The 15,964-nt window shown below is 42.9% G+C and overlaps 1 protein-coding gene across 1 annotated transcript in view; it reads right to left on the bottom strand.

Moving 5' to 3' along the window:
- The window catches only part of Fer1l5 (fer-1-like family member 5), a 59,542-nt gene that overhangs the window by 24,881 nt on the left and 18,697 nt on the right, over positions 1-15,964 (bottom strand). The window contains exons 14-19 of the mRNA XM_013019725.1: positions 14,444-14,512; positions 11,740-11,783; positions 11,589-11,671; positions 11,415-11,509; positions 9,016-9,144; positions 7,466-7,643 (exon numbers count right to left, since the gene is read on the bottom strand). Of these exons, the coding sequence (XP_012875179.1) occupies positions 7,466-7,643; positions 9,016-9,144; positions 11,415-11,509; positions 11,589-11,671; positions 11,740-11,783; positions 14,444-14,512 (598 nt within the window). The remainder of the gene's footprint in view (positions 1-7,465; positions 7,644-9,015; positions 9,145-11,414; positions 11,510-11,588; positions 11,672-11,739; positions 11,784-14,443; positions 14,513-15,964) is intronic.

Genomic DNA, 15,964 nt, shown 5'->3' with positions numbered 1-15,964 from the left:
CACACACAGAGAAATTATTAAAATAATGTAATAAAATATGGAGAACAGAATGAAAAAGTTCATAAAGTATAGAGTGGGTTCTAGAAAGGAAACACAAGAGAGGAAGAGGTAATTTATAAAGACAAAGTGTCTTAGAATTTTCCAGAATATTGGAAGACACCAGTTTCAGCTTCTGATAATGATCTGTCAGAATGATAAATCAGTAGACCCCTGGCTGGGTTCTCAGTAGGGACATGGGATACGAGACAGCCATTTTTCTCTTTTATTCTTGGATAGCCTACAAAAACAACAAGGAGAAGGAAAATAACTCCATTTCCAGCAAATGAGGAGCCAGAGATAATCTGCACATTCAAAATATACACATAGACTGCCAAAAGAAACCACAGAAGCGTCCACAGAAGCTCAGAGGGTGAAGCGGCAGAAGGCACCTGCAGGGAAATGGATAGGAAGACTGTCGGCCGACAGCATTAGCTTGCTGGGAGCAGATCACAGAAAGTGCCAGAAAAAATATACCCCCCGAAGGACCTCAGGACACAATGGAGGAGATGTGAGCCTGCAGAACTGGGAAAACAAGTAGAAGGAAAAACAAAAACATCAAAAAAATCCAAATAAGAAGCCCAAGGAAGATTCAACTTGTAGACAATGCAGTGAGAGGCATTACAATGAGGATAGAAAGAAGTAGCCATAACAAAATGGACAAGAACCAGAAAAGGGTCAGGGAGAAAATGACAGACATAGAAGCAAATGAAGGAGAACTATTTCATCTATAAGTGGATTCCCTGAAATAAGAAAATAAACAATGGAATGGAATAAGTATTATAACATATAATTTAAGAAACTTCACACGGGGAAAAGAACTTTTTAAAACACAGACAATGTTTGAACAGTTATCCAAATACAAATCAATCCAAAAGAAATTACAGAGCTGAATGTAAAAATTAAACTTTTAGAAGAAAAAAAAGAGAAAATCTTAAACATGAAACCTTAAAAGAAAAAGTAAATTGGACTTGATCCAAATTTAAAATGTTTAGCTGGGCACAGGTGGCTCATGTGTGTAATCTTAGCTACTCAGGAGGCTGAGATCTGAGCAGGAAAGTCATGAGACTCTGATCTCCAGTAAACCACTAGAAACCCAGAAGTGGCTCTGTGGCTCAAGCGGTAGAGTGCTCGCCTCGAGCTGAAGAGCTGAGGGACAGCGCCCAGGCCCAGAGTTCAAGCCCCACGTCGGATCAAAAAACAAAACAGTAATTAATACAATAATTGGAAAAAAGGATAAAAACAGACCAAAGGAACAGAATAGATATTCCAGAAATAAGCCACAATATATGTTAGTTGATTTTTAACAAAGGTTCCAAACTAATTTAGTGTAGAAATGGATAGGGTTTTTTTTTTTGTTTTTGTTTTTTGGTTTGTTTGATTCTGGGCACTGTCCTTTAGCTCTTCAGCTCAAGGCTAGTGCTCTACCCCTTGAGCCACAGCGCCACTTCCAGCATTTTCTGCTTATGTGGTGCTGAGGACTCAAACTCAGAGTCTTATGCATGCAAGGCAAGCACAGTATCACTGAGCCATCTTCTCAGCCCAGGATACTTTTTTTTTTTTAAAGCAATTAATGCTACTGGGAAACTATGGGAAAAAATTACACCAAATACAAAAATTAAGTCAATCATAAATTTAAACAAAGAAGCTAAAACTATAAAGCTTGTAGAAGGAAACAATATCTTCAGGATCTTGAGTCATGATGTAAGGTAAGTATTTCTTAGACTACATAATCTACAAGCTATAAAAGGAAAGATAAACAACAAGTTGAACTACGTCAAAATTAGAAACTTCTGCTGAAGGAGGTGGCACACCAGCATTCAGGAGGCTGAACAGCCTGGGCTACCTAGTGAAACTCTATTTGGCTTGCATCTAAAATATAAAAGAACACCTGCAATTCAACACAAAGAAGACCAACAGTGAAAAGCGAACCCTACTGCATTGTTGGTGGAAGTGTAAACTTCTTCAAGCAGTATGGAGGTTCCTCAAAAGACTCTACATAGAGCTCCCCTATGACCCAGCAATCCCATTTTTGGGCATTTACCCAAATGATTACAAACAAGACCACACTAAAGCTACCAGCACAACTATGTTTATCGCAGCATTATTTACCATAGCTAAGATATGGAACCAATCCAGATGCCCCTCAGTAGATGAGTGGATCAAGAAAATGTGGTACATATATACAATGGAATTCTATGCCTCCATCAGAAAGAATGACATTGCCCATTTGTTAGGAAATGAAAGACTTGGAAAAAATTATATTAAGTGAAGTTACCCAGTCCCAAAGAAATTTAGGTCCCATGGTTTCCCTTATTTGCAACAATTAGCATAGATAGATAGATAGGATTATCATATATATGATAATCTTATCAGATGAACTGAAAAGCTAAAAAACCATGTACAAATGACCATATAAGATGATGCTAAGCCAGGCACCAGTGGCTCATGCCTGTAATCCTAGCTACTCAGGAGGCTGAGATCTGAAGATCACAGTTCAAAGCCCACCAGGGTAAGAAAGGCCGTGAGACTCTTATCTCCAATAAACCACTAGAAAACTGGGAGTGGTGCTATGGCTCAAGTGGTAGAGTGCTCGCTTTGAGCTGAAGAGGGCAGGGACAGCGCCCAAGCCCAGAGTTCAAGCCCCAGGACTGACAAAAAACATAAATAAAAGATGATGTTAAGTGAAATGAACACCAAGATATGGACACAAGAAGTCTGTCTTTATTGTTATTGTTTTAAATGTGCCATGTGATTTTATTATTTGTTGTTGTTTCCTTTGTATGTTCCTACCCCTATGGCATATCCATGTACTTGATTTTTATACCTGGCATCTTGTATATACATATGTCTAATCTGGGGAGGGTAAGGGGAATAACAAAATGCTAAAACAAGGACACAGGATGACCCATTGCAACAAGGATACCGATAGGACAATATATTGGAAACAAACTTTACAACTTCAGGCAACCAGGTGGGGACAGTGGGAGGAGGTAGGTAGGAGTGTGGGAGGTAGGGGAAGGAAAGGGGGACAATAAGGAAGGGAAGGGGTAACAATGATCAATAAGTATGTACTCATTGCCTTCCTCATGCAACTGTAACCCCTCTGCACAACATCTTAACAACAACAACAAAAATCACCAAAAAAAAAAAAAAAAGACCAACAGCTGGGTGTTGGTGGCTCATTGTTGTAATCCTAGCTACTCAGCAGGCTGAGATCCAAGGATGATGGTTCAAAGCCAGCTCAAGCAGAAAAGCCCATGAGACTCATCTCCAATTGTGGAGTTGTCAGTCAAAGTGTTAGAGCACTAGCCTTGGGCACAAAAGCTCAGGGACAGTGCCCAGGCCCTGAGTTCAAGCTTCACCACTGACAGAAAAAAAAAAAAAGATCAACAACTTATGTCGTGGCTCTTATCTGTAATCCTAGCTACTGAGGAGGCTGAGATCTGAGGATCGCCTTTCAAAGCCAGACCAGGCAGGAAAGTCCTTGAGACTCTTTTTTTTTTGTCAGTCGTGGGGCTTGAACTCTGGGCCTGGGCACTGTCCCTCAGTTCTTCAGCAAAAGGTGAATGCTCTATCACTTGAGTCACAGCACCACTTCTGGTTTTCTTTGTTTTGTGTTTTTTTTTTTTGGGGGGGCGGGGGGCCGGTCGTGGGACCTGAACTCTGGGCCTGGGCACTGTCCCTCAGCTCTTCAGCTCAAGGCTAGCACTCTACCACTTGAGCCACAGCACCACTTCCAGCTTTTTTCTTTTTTGTTTATGTGGCACTGAGGAATTGAACCCAGGGCCTCAGGCATGCAAGGCGAGTGCTCTACTACTGAACCATCTTCCCAGCCCAGCACTTCTGGTTTTCTGAGTGGCTTATTGGAGATGAGAGTCTCACAGACTTTCCTGCCTAGGCTGGCTTTGAACGGTGATCCTCAGATATCAGCCTCCTTAGTAGCTAGGATTACAGGTGTGAGCCACTGTCACCCAGCCCTTGAGACTCTTATCTCCAATAAACTACCAGAAAACAGGAAGTGGCCCTGTGGCTCAAGTGGTAGAGTTCTTGCCTTGAGCTGAAGAGCTCAGGGACGGTGCCGAGGCCCAGAGTTCAAGCCCCATGACTGACAGAAGAGGAAGAAGAAGAGGATAACAAGAAGGAACAGGAGGAAGAGGAGGTATAGGAGAAGAAAGAGAAGGAAGAAGAGGAAGAGGAAAAGACAGACATAGTTCCCCTTCCAGATCAGTCCCTTCACTAAGGAAAGATATGTGAATGGCCCATTTCCTGTATTTCCAGATGGGTGTTAAGTTCATGGGTAAAAGATCTAGCAAACTATTTAATGCCCAAATTAGTAAGAAAGATATAGTCAAATGGAATAATGGACAGAAGAGGCAAATAGTGTTTTTTACAGATAAGGACAAAATGCTCTACTTTACTGATAATGAGGAAACAGCAAAGGCCACGTAGAATGCTAAATGCTATTCACATCTACTAGACTGACAGCAATGAAAAGGCCGGGCCACATTATATACTGGTGAGAACATAGGGTACTAGGAATTCTCATGCCATCTGATGAGAGTGCAGTTTGCTCTAATCGCTTTTGCTTTGAGATTCTCTTCTACTTCTCAGCATGTAATTTAGGGGAATCCTTGTGCTTGTGACTAGGAGCCATGTAGCAGAATGTTTCTAACAAAATCATTATACTAGCAAAAAAAATACAACCTAAATGTGCCTACTTATGGCATATAATCTGTGGTAGAATCATACAGTGGAACACAAACAGAGAATGAACTGTGACTATACACCCCCACAGCAAAGATGTAATGTTGAGGCACAGATGTAAGACAAATGAATACAGGCTGAAAATGCTCACTTATATAAAAGAGAAAATAGTATGCTATTTATCACCCATCCATAGTGGGTGATGATAAAAAGAAAAGAATGAATGACACAAGAGACAAGATCATGGTTATTTCTTCAATGAATAGATCTGCGAAAAGAAAACAGGAAGGCCAGGTGCTGGTGGCTAACACCTGTAATCCTAGCTACTAAGGAGGCTGAGATGTGAGGATCAATAGTTCAAAGCCATCCCAGGAAGGAAAGTCCTGGAGACTCTTATCTCCAATAAAACTACCAGCAATGCCAGGCGCCAGTGGCTCACACCTGTAAGCCTAGCTACTCAGGAGGCTGAGATCTGAGGATCACAGTTCAAAGCCAGCCCAGGCAGAAAAGTCCATGAGACTCTGCTCTCCAATAAAAACTACTAGAAAACTGGAAGTGGTGCTGTGGCTCAAGAGGTAGAGTGCACACCTTGAGCTGAAGAGTGCAGGGAGAGCATTCATGCCCCAGGACCTACAAAAACAAACAAACAAACAAAAAACTACCAGGAAACTGGAAGTGGTGCTGTGGCTCAAGTGGTAGAGTGTTCACGTTGAGCTGAAGAGCTGAGGGACAGTGCCCAGGCCCATAACTCAAGCCCCACGACTGACAAAAAAAGAAAAAAACCAACAAAACAAAACAAAACAGAAACTTTTTTAGCTGTTGATAATTTTCTATATATTAAACTAGATGATAAGTTCATGGGAATTTAATTTTTGTAAAAAATTATTGTTAGTATAAAGGTGATGTTCAGGGGGTTACAGTTACATAAAGTACATCTCTTTTTGGACACTTTTTGGACTCTTTTTTTTCCCCCCTCACTTTCTCCCAGTTTTTTCCCTCCCATCCCTTCCCACAGGTTGTATAGTTCATTTTTGACATAGTGTCCAGTGAGTACCATTGCTACATTTGTTCACCCTTTATCCCTCCATTTCTGTTTTGGAATTTAATTCTTTAAACAGTACCTATACATATATATATTTCATATACAAACTTCATAATATAAAAAGTAAGTAGAAGATTACATTAAATAAAAGGAGCAGGTCACAAAGAACCACATATTGTAGGATTCAACAGATATAAAATGTCTAGACTAGGAAAATCTATAGAAACAGAAAGTGGATTAGTGATTGCTTGGGCTGGAGAGATGAGAGAGAAATGCTAATGGATTTGGAGTTTCTCTTTGGGGTAAGACTATTCTAAAATTGATGTGGTGATGGTTGAGCAACTCTGTGAAAATCCTAAAATCCATGGGATTGTATGCTTCAAATGGGAAAATTGTATGTTATGTGAGTTACATCGCAACAAAGCTTTGATTAAAAAAAAAAACAGGTAGAGAAGTAGAGTACCTAGGAAGCTTTTTAATGAATGATTGGACAGCAAAGCTAACAAAGAGGAAAGATAATACCTGCTCACATTTTAGCATACACCCAGAATACCTAGAGGGTTTGATCAAACACAACTAGTGGACTCCACCCCCAGGTAAAGCTTTGCTTTCCTTTTCTTTTCTTTTTCTTTCTTTTTTTTTTTTGTGCCAGTCTTGGGGCTTGAACTCAGGGCCTGGGTGCTAATCCTGAACTTTTTTGCTCAAGGCTAGGGCTCTATCATTTGAGCCATAGCTCACGCTACTTCTGGCTTTTGGGTAGTTAATTGGAGGTAAGAGTCTCACACTTGGGGCTGGGAAGGTGGCTCAGTGGTAGAGCGCTTGCCTTGCATGCCTGAGGGCCTGGGTTTGATTCCTCAGCACCACATAAGCAAAAAGAAAAAAGCCAGAAGTGGCGCTGTGGCTCAAGTGGTAGAGCGCTAGCCTTGAGCTGAAGAGCTGAGGGACAGCGCCCAGGCCCAGAGTTCAGGCCCCACGACCGGACCCCCCCCCCCAAAAAAAAAAAAAAAGAAAAGAAAAAGAGTCTCACACTTTCCTGCCTGGACTGGCTTTGAACAGCAATCCTCAAATATCAGACTGAGTAGCTAGGGTTACAGGCATGAGCCAGCAGCACCTGGTTCATCAGGTTTTCTGATTCTGAAGGCCTGGTGTGGGGGTATGGCCAAGAATCTCCCTTTCATCACTAGTATCCAGATGGAGCTGATGCTGGCCCACATTGATAACATATATGTATGTCTAGTTGGATAAGCGGATGAGTGGATGAATGGGTGCAGGGGATGGTTGGTTGGTTGTCTGGGAGAGTAGAGGGACTGATGTTGAATGGTTGAATGGATGGATAAATGGACCAATAAATAGATGGATAACGAGTGGATGCATGGTGGATGGTAATTGGTTGGATGGATAGGGGAGGTGGTTCTGAGTGAAGGGGAGATGATGGGGTTGGAAAAAGCTGTAGTAAAGAGAAGGACTTGAAGTCAAGACCTAGTTTCAACTCGAGTTCACCACCTACCAGCTATGCAATATTTGGCAAGTGACATCTCCCTGAACTTTATTTTTCCTCATGTATGAAATGTGAGTAAATAATGTTCACAGATGTTCCCTAAGCTAATATCCTTGGAAGAGCTAAAGCAGAGTCTGGCATTCAGTGACGGCTTTCTCTTCTTTATTGAATCTGATTCTTACCATCATATATCACTGGGCTGTACTGTGTAGTTGAGACTAGAGGCTTGTAATTCAGGTCCATCTTGTTTCCATAGTGGCCCATGCTGACCTCGAATTGGATCAGACTCTTAAAGTTGGGCATCGTGGTACAGGAGAGGAAGACAACGCACAGCCCATACTTTTGGCGGCTCTGCTGTTTCTACAATAATAACCCCCACACATACATTGCCAAGTACATAAGCCAAGAAATGAACATGGTTATATTGACAGGAAGGGAGAGGAGTTACTTTCAAAATCCATCTGTGTTTCTCTTCAAGATGAGCTGAACCATCACTAAAACCCTCTCACCTAGCTACCCCCACCCAGCCAGATCTGGTACATTCCTTTCCTGAAACTGAGCATGAGGGTTTTCTCTTCTTGGCAAGGCTAGGCTCTGAGTTGGGCTCCTCTTTCCCCATTCTGAGTAGAGGTATCTCCTCCTCTTTGTTTAAAGCCTCTCCTTAGAAGAGGCAGTATGGACAGGGTGTGTAGCTGAGATCATCCCCTACCCCTCACCCAAACCCACATACAAGCCCACCCACATATATCAGTTCTTCATGGCTTTTCTCTTCAAACTCATCTTTCCAGTAAGGCTGCAGCTGCTCACTGCCCCAGGTTAAGATTATTCCCACCATACCTGCCACCTTCCTAGGCCCTCTGTCCACAATATCAGTCCCTCTCTCATTTCTGTTGTCAACTCTGCTCTGTTTTTTGCATTCTTTATCTGTTTACTAGTTCAAGTCTCACTTATCTTTAAAAAAATAACTCTCTTACTGGATTGTGTAGCTAATGCCTATAATCTCAGCTTCACTAAACACAAAAATTGAGAAAATTAAGTAATTATCCAAGGCTAACCTTTGGCAAAAGCTATGTGAGAACCCATCTCACCAAATAAGCCTGATATGGTAGTATGTGCTTATAATCCCAGCTTCACAGGAGACCACAGGTGGAGGATCAGGGACCAGGTAAGACCTTACATAAAAAAAATAAACTAAAAGGAGCTGTGGTTCAAATGGTAGAGGGTCAGCCTTGAGTGAAAAAAAATCGAGTGGGAATGCAAAGCCCTGAGTTTAATTTTAAAATAGAAAAAGCTAGAAATGCAGCTCAAATGGCAGAGCACTGTCTAGCAAATATTAAGGCTCTGAGTTCAAACTCTAGTACCAAATAAATAAATACTTTCCTCTCCCACATGAGATCCTATTTAGCTACCACTCAACCTCATTTCCTGTCACTTTTTTTTTCTTTCTTTTTTTTGTCTGTCAGTCGTGGGGCTTGAACTCTGGGCCTGGGCACTGTCCCTGAGCTCTTCAGCTCAGGGCAAGCACTGTACCATTTGAGCCACAGCACCATGACAGCAGGGGTTGGAATAACATGAAGGCCTCAGGAAGACCTTAATAAACACACAGGCATTGATGAAGCATCCTACACACCCAACAGCTTATTGCACCAAGATCTGCCTCTTGTAGAGTCAGATGTAAGGCAAGCAGAAGGACTCTATCCCTGCCACCCCATTACCTGTTTTCTGTGGTTACCTCTATCCTGACCACTTCCTGGGAGAGATCTTTTATTGTAGTATCTTGATGGGACGTGACTTGGGTGGTTAACTCCAGGAAGACTCGGCCTCGATAAGCCAAACCATCTTTAACAGTGTCAGGAATGCACTAGGACAACAGAGAGGAATATGGAGAGAAAGGAGAGTAGTCAAATATCCCAAAATTCCTCCACCGCAGCAAAGACAAGGTCATCCAGTGCCTGTCTGCTGGGGATTGCTCCAACCACAATCCCAGGGGAAAATTCCAGAGACCCCAGACTCCTCTATACTAGAAGTCCTTTAGCCCCTTACCCTTAGTACCCACTACTGATGATGCATTCTACCTGCTGACAACATGAAGGACTATTTTTTGCTGGTCCTGAGGTTTGAGCTCTGGGCCTGGGCACTGTCCCTAAGCTCCTTTTTGCTCAGGCTAGTGCTCTACCACTTTGAGCCACAGCACCCCTTCTGTCTTTTTCTGTGACTAATTGGAGATGTGTCTCAGACTTTCCTGCCCAGGCTGGCTTTGAACAGTCATCCTCAGATCTCAGCCCTTTGAGTAGCTAGGACTACAGGCGTGAGCCACTGGCACCCAATTCAATAAAGGACCTTTTCATTAGGGGATTGTGATAACAAGTGAGGGCCCTGGAGCCTGCGGACCATCTCCCCTCCTTGTCATCAGTGATTGGCTCAAGGAGAATACACATGATCAAGAGAGACCAATTACAGTGCTTCATTGGTTTGGTGACCAGGTTCCTAGTCCTGAACCTCACTAACCAAGTAGAGGAGGATGTAAAGAGCCCAGAACAGGAGATGGATCAGACTGAGAAAGCTTTCTACTTGTGATCCTCCAGGGCTTGATACCTGTAGCTCCTCTTTCTTACTCAGAATCCCTCCCTGCCTCATTCTTTAGATATTTAAGACTAGAAGTGTAGTTACACTGGGCTCTATGTAGTATCGTTTGTTTCTGAACTAAATGGTTCCAAGATACTTTTCTCTGTGGGGTTCAGTAGTCTGATCTCTATAACCTTTCAGTCCTTCTCAATCACCTACCAGCTGCTATGGATTATAGTTCTCAAATCCCTGATGCAGCTTTAATGAACTTTTGATTTGATGCCAGGCTTCTGAGAGCTATGTGTAAAATAAAAATGATTCTGACAGACAATTGGAGCTTGCCCATAAGTGCAAGAACATACAACTTTATGTAACATCAGTTTGTCTACCTAGAGTGTTTTAATTTTTTGTTGAATTGAGACAAGGTCTTGCTACATAGCTCAAACTGGCCTCAAACTCATAATCCTTCTGCCTCAGCCACCTGAGTACATTGGATTACATGTGTTTGTCACCACATCTGACTTGCTAAGATTTCTTTATACCTTAGTTTATATAATATAAACTCTTGCCTCCTCTGAGCTCCCTTCTTGATTCTAGAAGCTTCCAAAAGCAGCCTCCTGATAAATTATTTTGCAACTATTCCTCATAATATTTATTTTTTTAGCTGGTTTTTATAGATTCTTTTTCTTTTTTTGTAGTGCTGGAGTTTGAACTTAAGGACTTGAGATTCCTAAGCAGGTGTTCTACCATTTGAGCCACTCTGACAACCTCTTTTTGCATTGGTTTATAAGCTGCGGAACCAGGAAAGAATAAATGGAGCACTGTAGATAGTCACTAAAGAAGTAGTATTGAGATAAAAGGATTGTGTGTGTGTGTGTGTGTGTGTGTGTGTACACACACCAGTACTTGGGCTTGAACTCAGGGCCCAAGTGCTGTCCTGTAGTTTTTTTTTTTTTTTTTTGGGGGGGTCCGATCATGGGGCCTGAACTCTGGGCCTGGGTGCTGTCCCTCAGCTCTTCAGCTCAAGGCTAGCGCTCTACCACTTGAGCCACAGCACCACTTCAGGCTTTTTTCTTTTTGCTTATGTGGTGCTGAGGAATCGAACCCAGGGCCTCATGCATGCAAGGCAAGCACCCTACCACTGAGCCATCTTCCCAGCCCTGTCCTGTAGTTTTCTCTCTGAAAGCTATCACTTTGCCACTTGAACCATAGCTCCACTTAACAGCTTTTGGTAGTGAGCCAGAGGTAAGAGTCTCACGGACTTTCCTTCCAGGGCTGGCTTTGCACCTCTATCTTCAGATTTCAGCTACTTCAGATTATAGGCCACTGGTGCCTGGCTGAAGTAAGGTTTTTCACAGATGGAAAAGACATGGCCCAGGTACATGTAGTAAAGTGTGGGCTGCTTATTCACAGGTCTCCCATTCTCTACTGAATGTAATGGACAGAAACAAGGGCTGAGTCCTTCAGCAGCACTTCTCAGGAGCTACTGCTTTACAGAGGCTGTTTTGTTTGTTTGTTTGTTTTCTTTTTATCTCCACTCTCCCCTAGATGACATGAGAAGCTTACAGTGCCTTCTTCCTGGATCCTGAAGGGAGCCTTTTTACCCCCATGGAAGACCAGAAAGCTGGGGCCAAAGCAGGGCAGGAAACCAGAGTACAATCCTGGAAGGAGAGGGTTGAGAGCTTGCTGTGGGATCCAGACAGGGAAGGTGTGGAGGGAGAGGTCCCGGGCTTTGCTTGCCTTCGATCTCCTCGCCAGTGGATGAGATTTGGTTGAGGAACAAGCTGGCAGTCCCGATTTCTTCCTGGCAGTCCTTTCTGGAGCTGGAGAGACACACACTCTGCAGACTGAGCCCCTGCCCTGGCCTATCTCCTCCTCCCTCATTGCTTACCAGTCTAAGAGTCTGAACTTGATGTAGCTGGAGAGGCAGGGCAGCTGTATGGGAAGGCAAGAAGAGCCATGAGTACATACTGGGGTGGCTTGCATCTGTTTGTTTGTTTTATTGTGCAGAGGGGTTACAGTTATATAAGTCAGGCAATAAGTACATTTCTTTTTGAACAGTGTCATTTCTTCCTTTGTTTTCTCCCAGTTTTTCTTCCCAACCCCCTTCCCCTGTGGACACTTTGAAAGCAGCTAGGAAGTCCTGGGGCCAAGGCTTGCCTGTTACTATTTCATTTTATTGGTGCTAGTACTGGAGCTTGAATTCAGGGTTTAGGTACAGTTCCCTGCTTTTTCTCATATACTTTAACATCTCTGCTTCTCTTTATTTTTCATATAGAGTCTCAAATGTCTGCCTGGGTTGGCTTCTAGTTTATGCTTCCTTTGTAGCTGGGATAACAGGCAGGAATCAACATGCCTGTTTTATTGAGATGGAAGTTTTTTTTCTCAGATTGGCCTCAAACTGCCGTTCTTCAGATCCCCACCTCCAGAGTAGCTGGTATTACAGAATGACCATTTGACCATTTGTTTTCTCTCTCTTTCTTTCTCTCTCTCTCTCCCCTAGTCCTGAGGCTTGAACTCAGGACCTGAGCACTGTCTCTGAGCTTCATTTTGCTCAAGGCTAGAATTCTACCACTTGAACAACAGCACCACTTCTGGCTTTTTCTGTTTATGTGGTACTGAGGAATCAAATCCAGGGCTTCATGCATGCTAGGTAAACATTCTACCACTAAGCCTTATTCCCAGCCCTCCTTTTGTTCTTTAACTGGCCTCCTGTTTTGTATAAACTTTGAGACTGACCCAACTCTGACTGTAGCCTCATTGAACATTATGGCCCTCAAACAGCCCTTCCTTCATAGACTAAATGCTCATTCACTAAACCATATCAGACAAAGGGTGTTTGCTTTTAAATAGCAAGACACCATGGGCTGGGAAGGTGGCTTGGTGGTAGAGTGCTTGCCATGCATGCATGAAGCCCTGGGTTCCATTCCTCAGCACCATATAAGCAGAAAAAGCCAAAAGTGGAGCTATGGCTCAAGTGGCAGAGTGCTAGCCTTGAGCTGAAGGGCTGAGGGACAGCGCCCAGGCCCAGAGTTCATGCCCCAAAATTGACCAAAAAAAAAAAAAAAGACACCTATCTCCTCAAATAGGGTTTCTATTGTCCACAGCCTGTGCTGCACAAGCTCCACAGACTAGATGAAAGCCCAGCAATTCCAGGAGGTAAGTATTAGTATTATCATTATTTTCATTTTCATATGGGAAATCGGAGGCACAGAGAAGTTGCATTTCTGAAGTTCTCATGCACAAGGGCTCAAGTTGTCTTTCAGAAGTTGTTTTTACTTCACACCTCATACTTAGAAACCTGGCATCAGATGAAAAGTTCATTAGGGCTTCACCAGAGCTTTGAGAACTATAATCCAGAGCAGCTGGTGGATGACTGAGAAGGACTGAAAGGTTACAGAGATCAGACCACAGAAACCCCACAGAAAGCACCTTGCAGCCATTTAGTTCAGCACAAACAGACCAGGCTACACAGAGCCCAGTGTGATAGTTATGCTCCCATAATGCATCTTGGCCACCAACTACCAAATACGTGCTGCAATTATATTTAGGGCACTGCTTAGAGCTAAGAAAATATGCAATACAAATTAAAGTGTGTCTTTTAAGGTGGTTTAAAATTTTTTTTTGTTTTTGTTTTGCTGGTAGTACTGGACCTCTAGCTTTCTAGGCAGGCAGGCTCTCTATTACTGAGTTATACCTCCTGGATTTTTTGTTGTTACAGGTTATTTTTGAGATAAGATCTTTCTTCCTGCCTGGGCACCTGCCTGGACTTTGATATACCTATTTTAGGCTTCCTGTTGAAGCTAGGATAACATATGAACCATCACACCCAGCTATTGGTTGGGAAAGGAGTCTCATATATTTTAAAAATATTTTTATTATTATTATTAGGGTCTTGTACAGAAGGGCTACCATTCCATAAGTCAGGTAGTGAGTATGTTTCTTTTTTTGGACAATGTCATCCCCTTCTTTACTTTCCCCCAGTTTTCCCCTTCTCATATATTTTTGTCCCTGAGTTGGCTGGAAACCATGATCCTCCCAATCTCAGCCTCTCAAATAACTAGGATTATAGTGTGAGCCACCAGCACTCAGCAGTTTTCTTTTCTGATGGGTATGATGAAAGAACATATTTACATCCTCTGGAAAGTTCAGTTATATGGATCACTCATCACTTAATACTGGATAAAGTGAAGTTTGATCTTAACATGTTTTTATGCTTGTGTGTATGCGTGTGTGTATGTGTGTGTGTGTGTGTGTGTGTGTGTGTGTGTGTGAATGTGTGTATGCTGGTTCTGGGGCTTGAACTCAGGGTCTAAGTGCTGGCTAGTGTTCTACCACTTGAGCCACAGTTCTACTTCCAGCTTTTTGGTGGTTAGCTGAAGATAAGAGTCTCACAGTTTTTCCTTCTTGGGCTGGCTTTGAACATAATCCTCAGATTTCAGCCTCTTGCGTAGCTAAGACTGCAGGTATGAGCCACTGGTGCTCTGTGTGTTCTTATGTTTAATGCTCCATCTCCCACCTATATCGCCCTCCTTCACAAACACAGACTTTGCTTCCAGAGTGGGGGAAGGGCGGGCATGATAGAACAGTCCTACCTGAATCTGGAAGGTCAGGATCTGGTTCCATATGGGTTTGTCACTTTTTGTCCACGTACGTGTTCTGAGCTGAAAATATCCCAATGTAGAGTCAGTGCCGGTCTGTCTCTTCCTCCTGCCACCAGCTTGGTTTTCCCATCCTCGCTCCCTGTCCAGCCCACAAGGTGGACAATCTCTGTAGTATTCAATTGTCCTTAGACAACTCACCACATCTCCACTCTTTAATTTTTAAATAGATATGACTAGGGCTACTAATTTTATTATATAAATGCTTACACATAGATTTTGTTAGATAAGGTCTAAAATCCTATTAAATAATGGTCAAGGCTGGGCACCCGTGGCTCACACCTGTAATCCTAGCTACTCAAGAGGCTGACATCTAAGGATCACAGTTCAAAGCAGCCTGGGCAGGAAAATCTGTGAGACTCTTATCTCCACCAGAAAAGCAGAAGTGGCGCTGTGGCTCAAGGGTTACAGAGCTAGCCTTGAGCTGAAGAGCCAAGGCCCAGAGTTCAAGCCCCACGATTAAAAAAATAAAAGGTCAAGAACATAATCAATTGCAATAGTATACCCCTTTTAAAACCCACCAACTGACTTAATCTTTAAAACTAGCCTTATTCTAAGCAATGATATCTATGACAGCCAGTGTTGTTTGGACTCGTTAGGACTTTTTTTTTTTTGGCCAGTCATGGGGCTTGAACTCAGGGTCTGGGCACTGTCCCAGGCTTAAGGCTAGCACTCTACCACTTGAGTCACAGCGCCACTCTGGCTTTTTCTGTTTATGTGATACTAAGGAATCAAACCCGAGGCTTCATGCATGCTAGGCAAGCACTCTACAACTGAGCCACTTTCCCAGCCCAGGATTTTTTTTTTGAAGCAGGTACTCAAGTTTTGAACTCAAGACCTGGCACTCACTAAGTAAGTACTTTTACTGCTGAACCATGCCTCCAGTCCTGATTTTTCTTGTTATTTTTGAGATAGGGTCTTACTTTCTGCCTGAGATGTGCTTGGGCATGAGCCATCTATGTTAGGCTTCTTGATAGTTAAGACAACAGGTGAGTGACACCTACTTAGTCCAGGTTTCATTGAGAAAAGGTCTCACAAATTTTTTCAGCCTGGGCTGGCCTTGATCCCATCAATCAGAGCCTCTCAAGTAGCTAAGATTATAGGCATAAACTAATGGCTCCTGGCAGTTAGACTTTTTCAGGCACTAAAAGAAACACAAGAACATTTGTGTGTGTGTGTGTGTCTGTCTGTCTGTCTGTCTGTCTGTCTGTGTGTCTGTGTCTGTGTGTCTGTGTGTGTGTGCATGTGTGTCTGTGTGGTGGGGTGCTGGTACTAAGAACTAACTCAGGAATATACACTCTCAGCTTTCTCACTCATGGCTGACCCTCTACCACTTGAGCCACCCAGCATTTTGCTAGATAATTGGAAGTCCCATAGAATTTTCTGCCTAAACTGGCTGCAAACCACTATTCTCCAGGCCAGAATTATAGACATGCGTAGCTAGAATTATAGACA

Source organism: Dipodomys ordii, unplaced genomic scaffold, assembly GCF_000151885.1.
Source record: "Dipodomys ordii isolate 6190 unplaced genomic scaffold, Dord_2.0 Scaffold47, whole genome shotgun sequence".
In the NCBI taxonomy this organism is placed as follows: domain Eukaryota; kingdom Metazoa; phylum Chordata; class Mammalia; order Rodentia; family Heteromyidae; genus Dipodomys; species Dipodomys ordii.
This window is presented reverse-complemented; position numbering and strand designations above follow the sequence as displayed.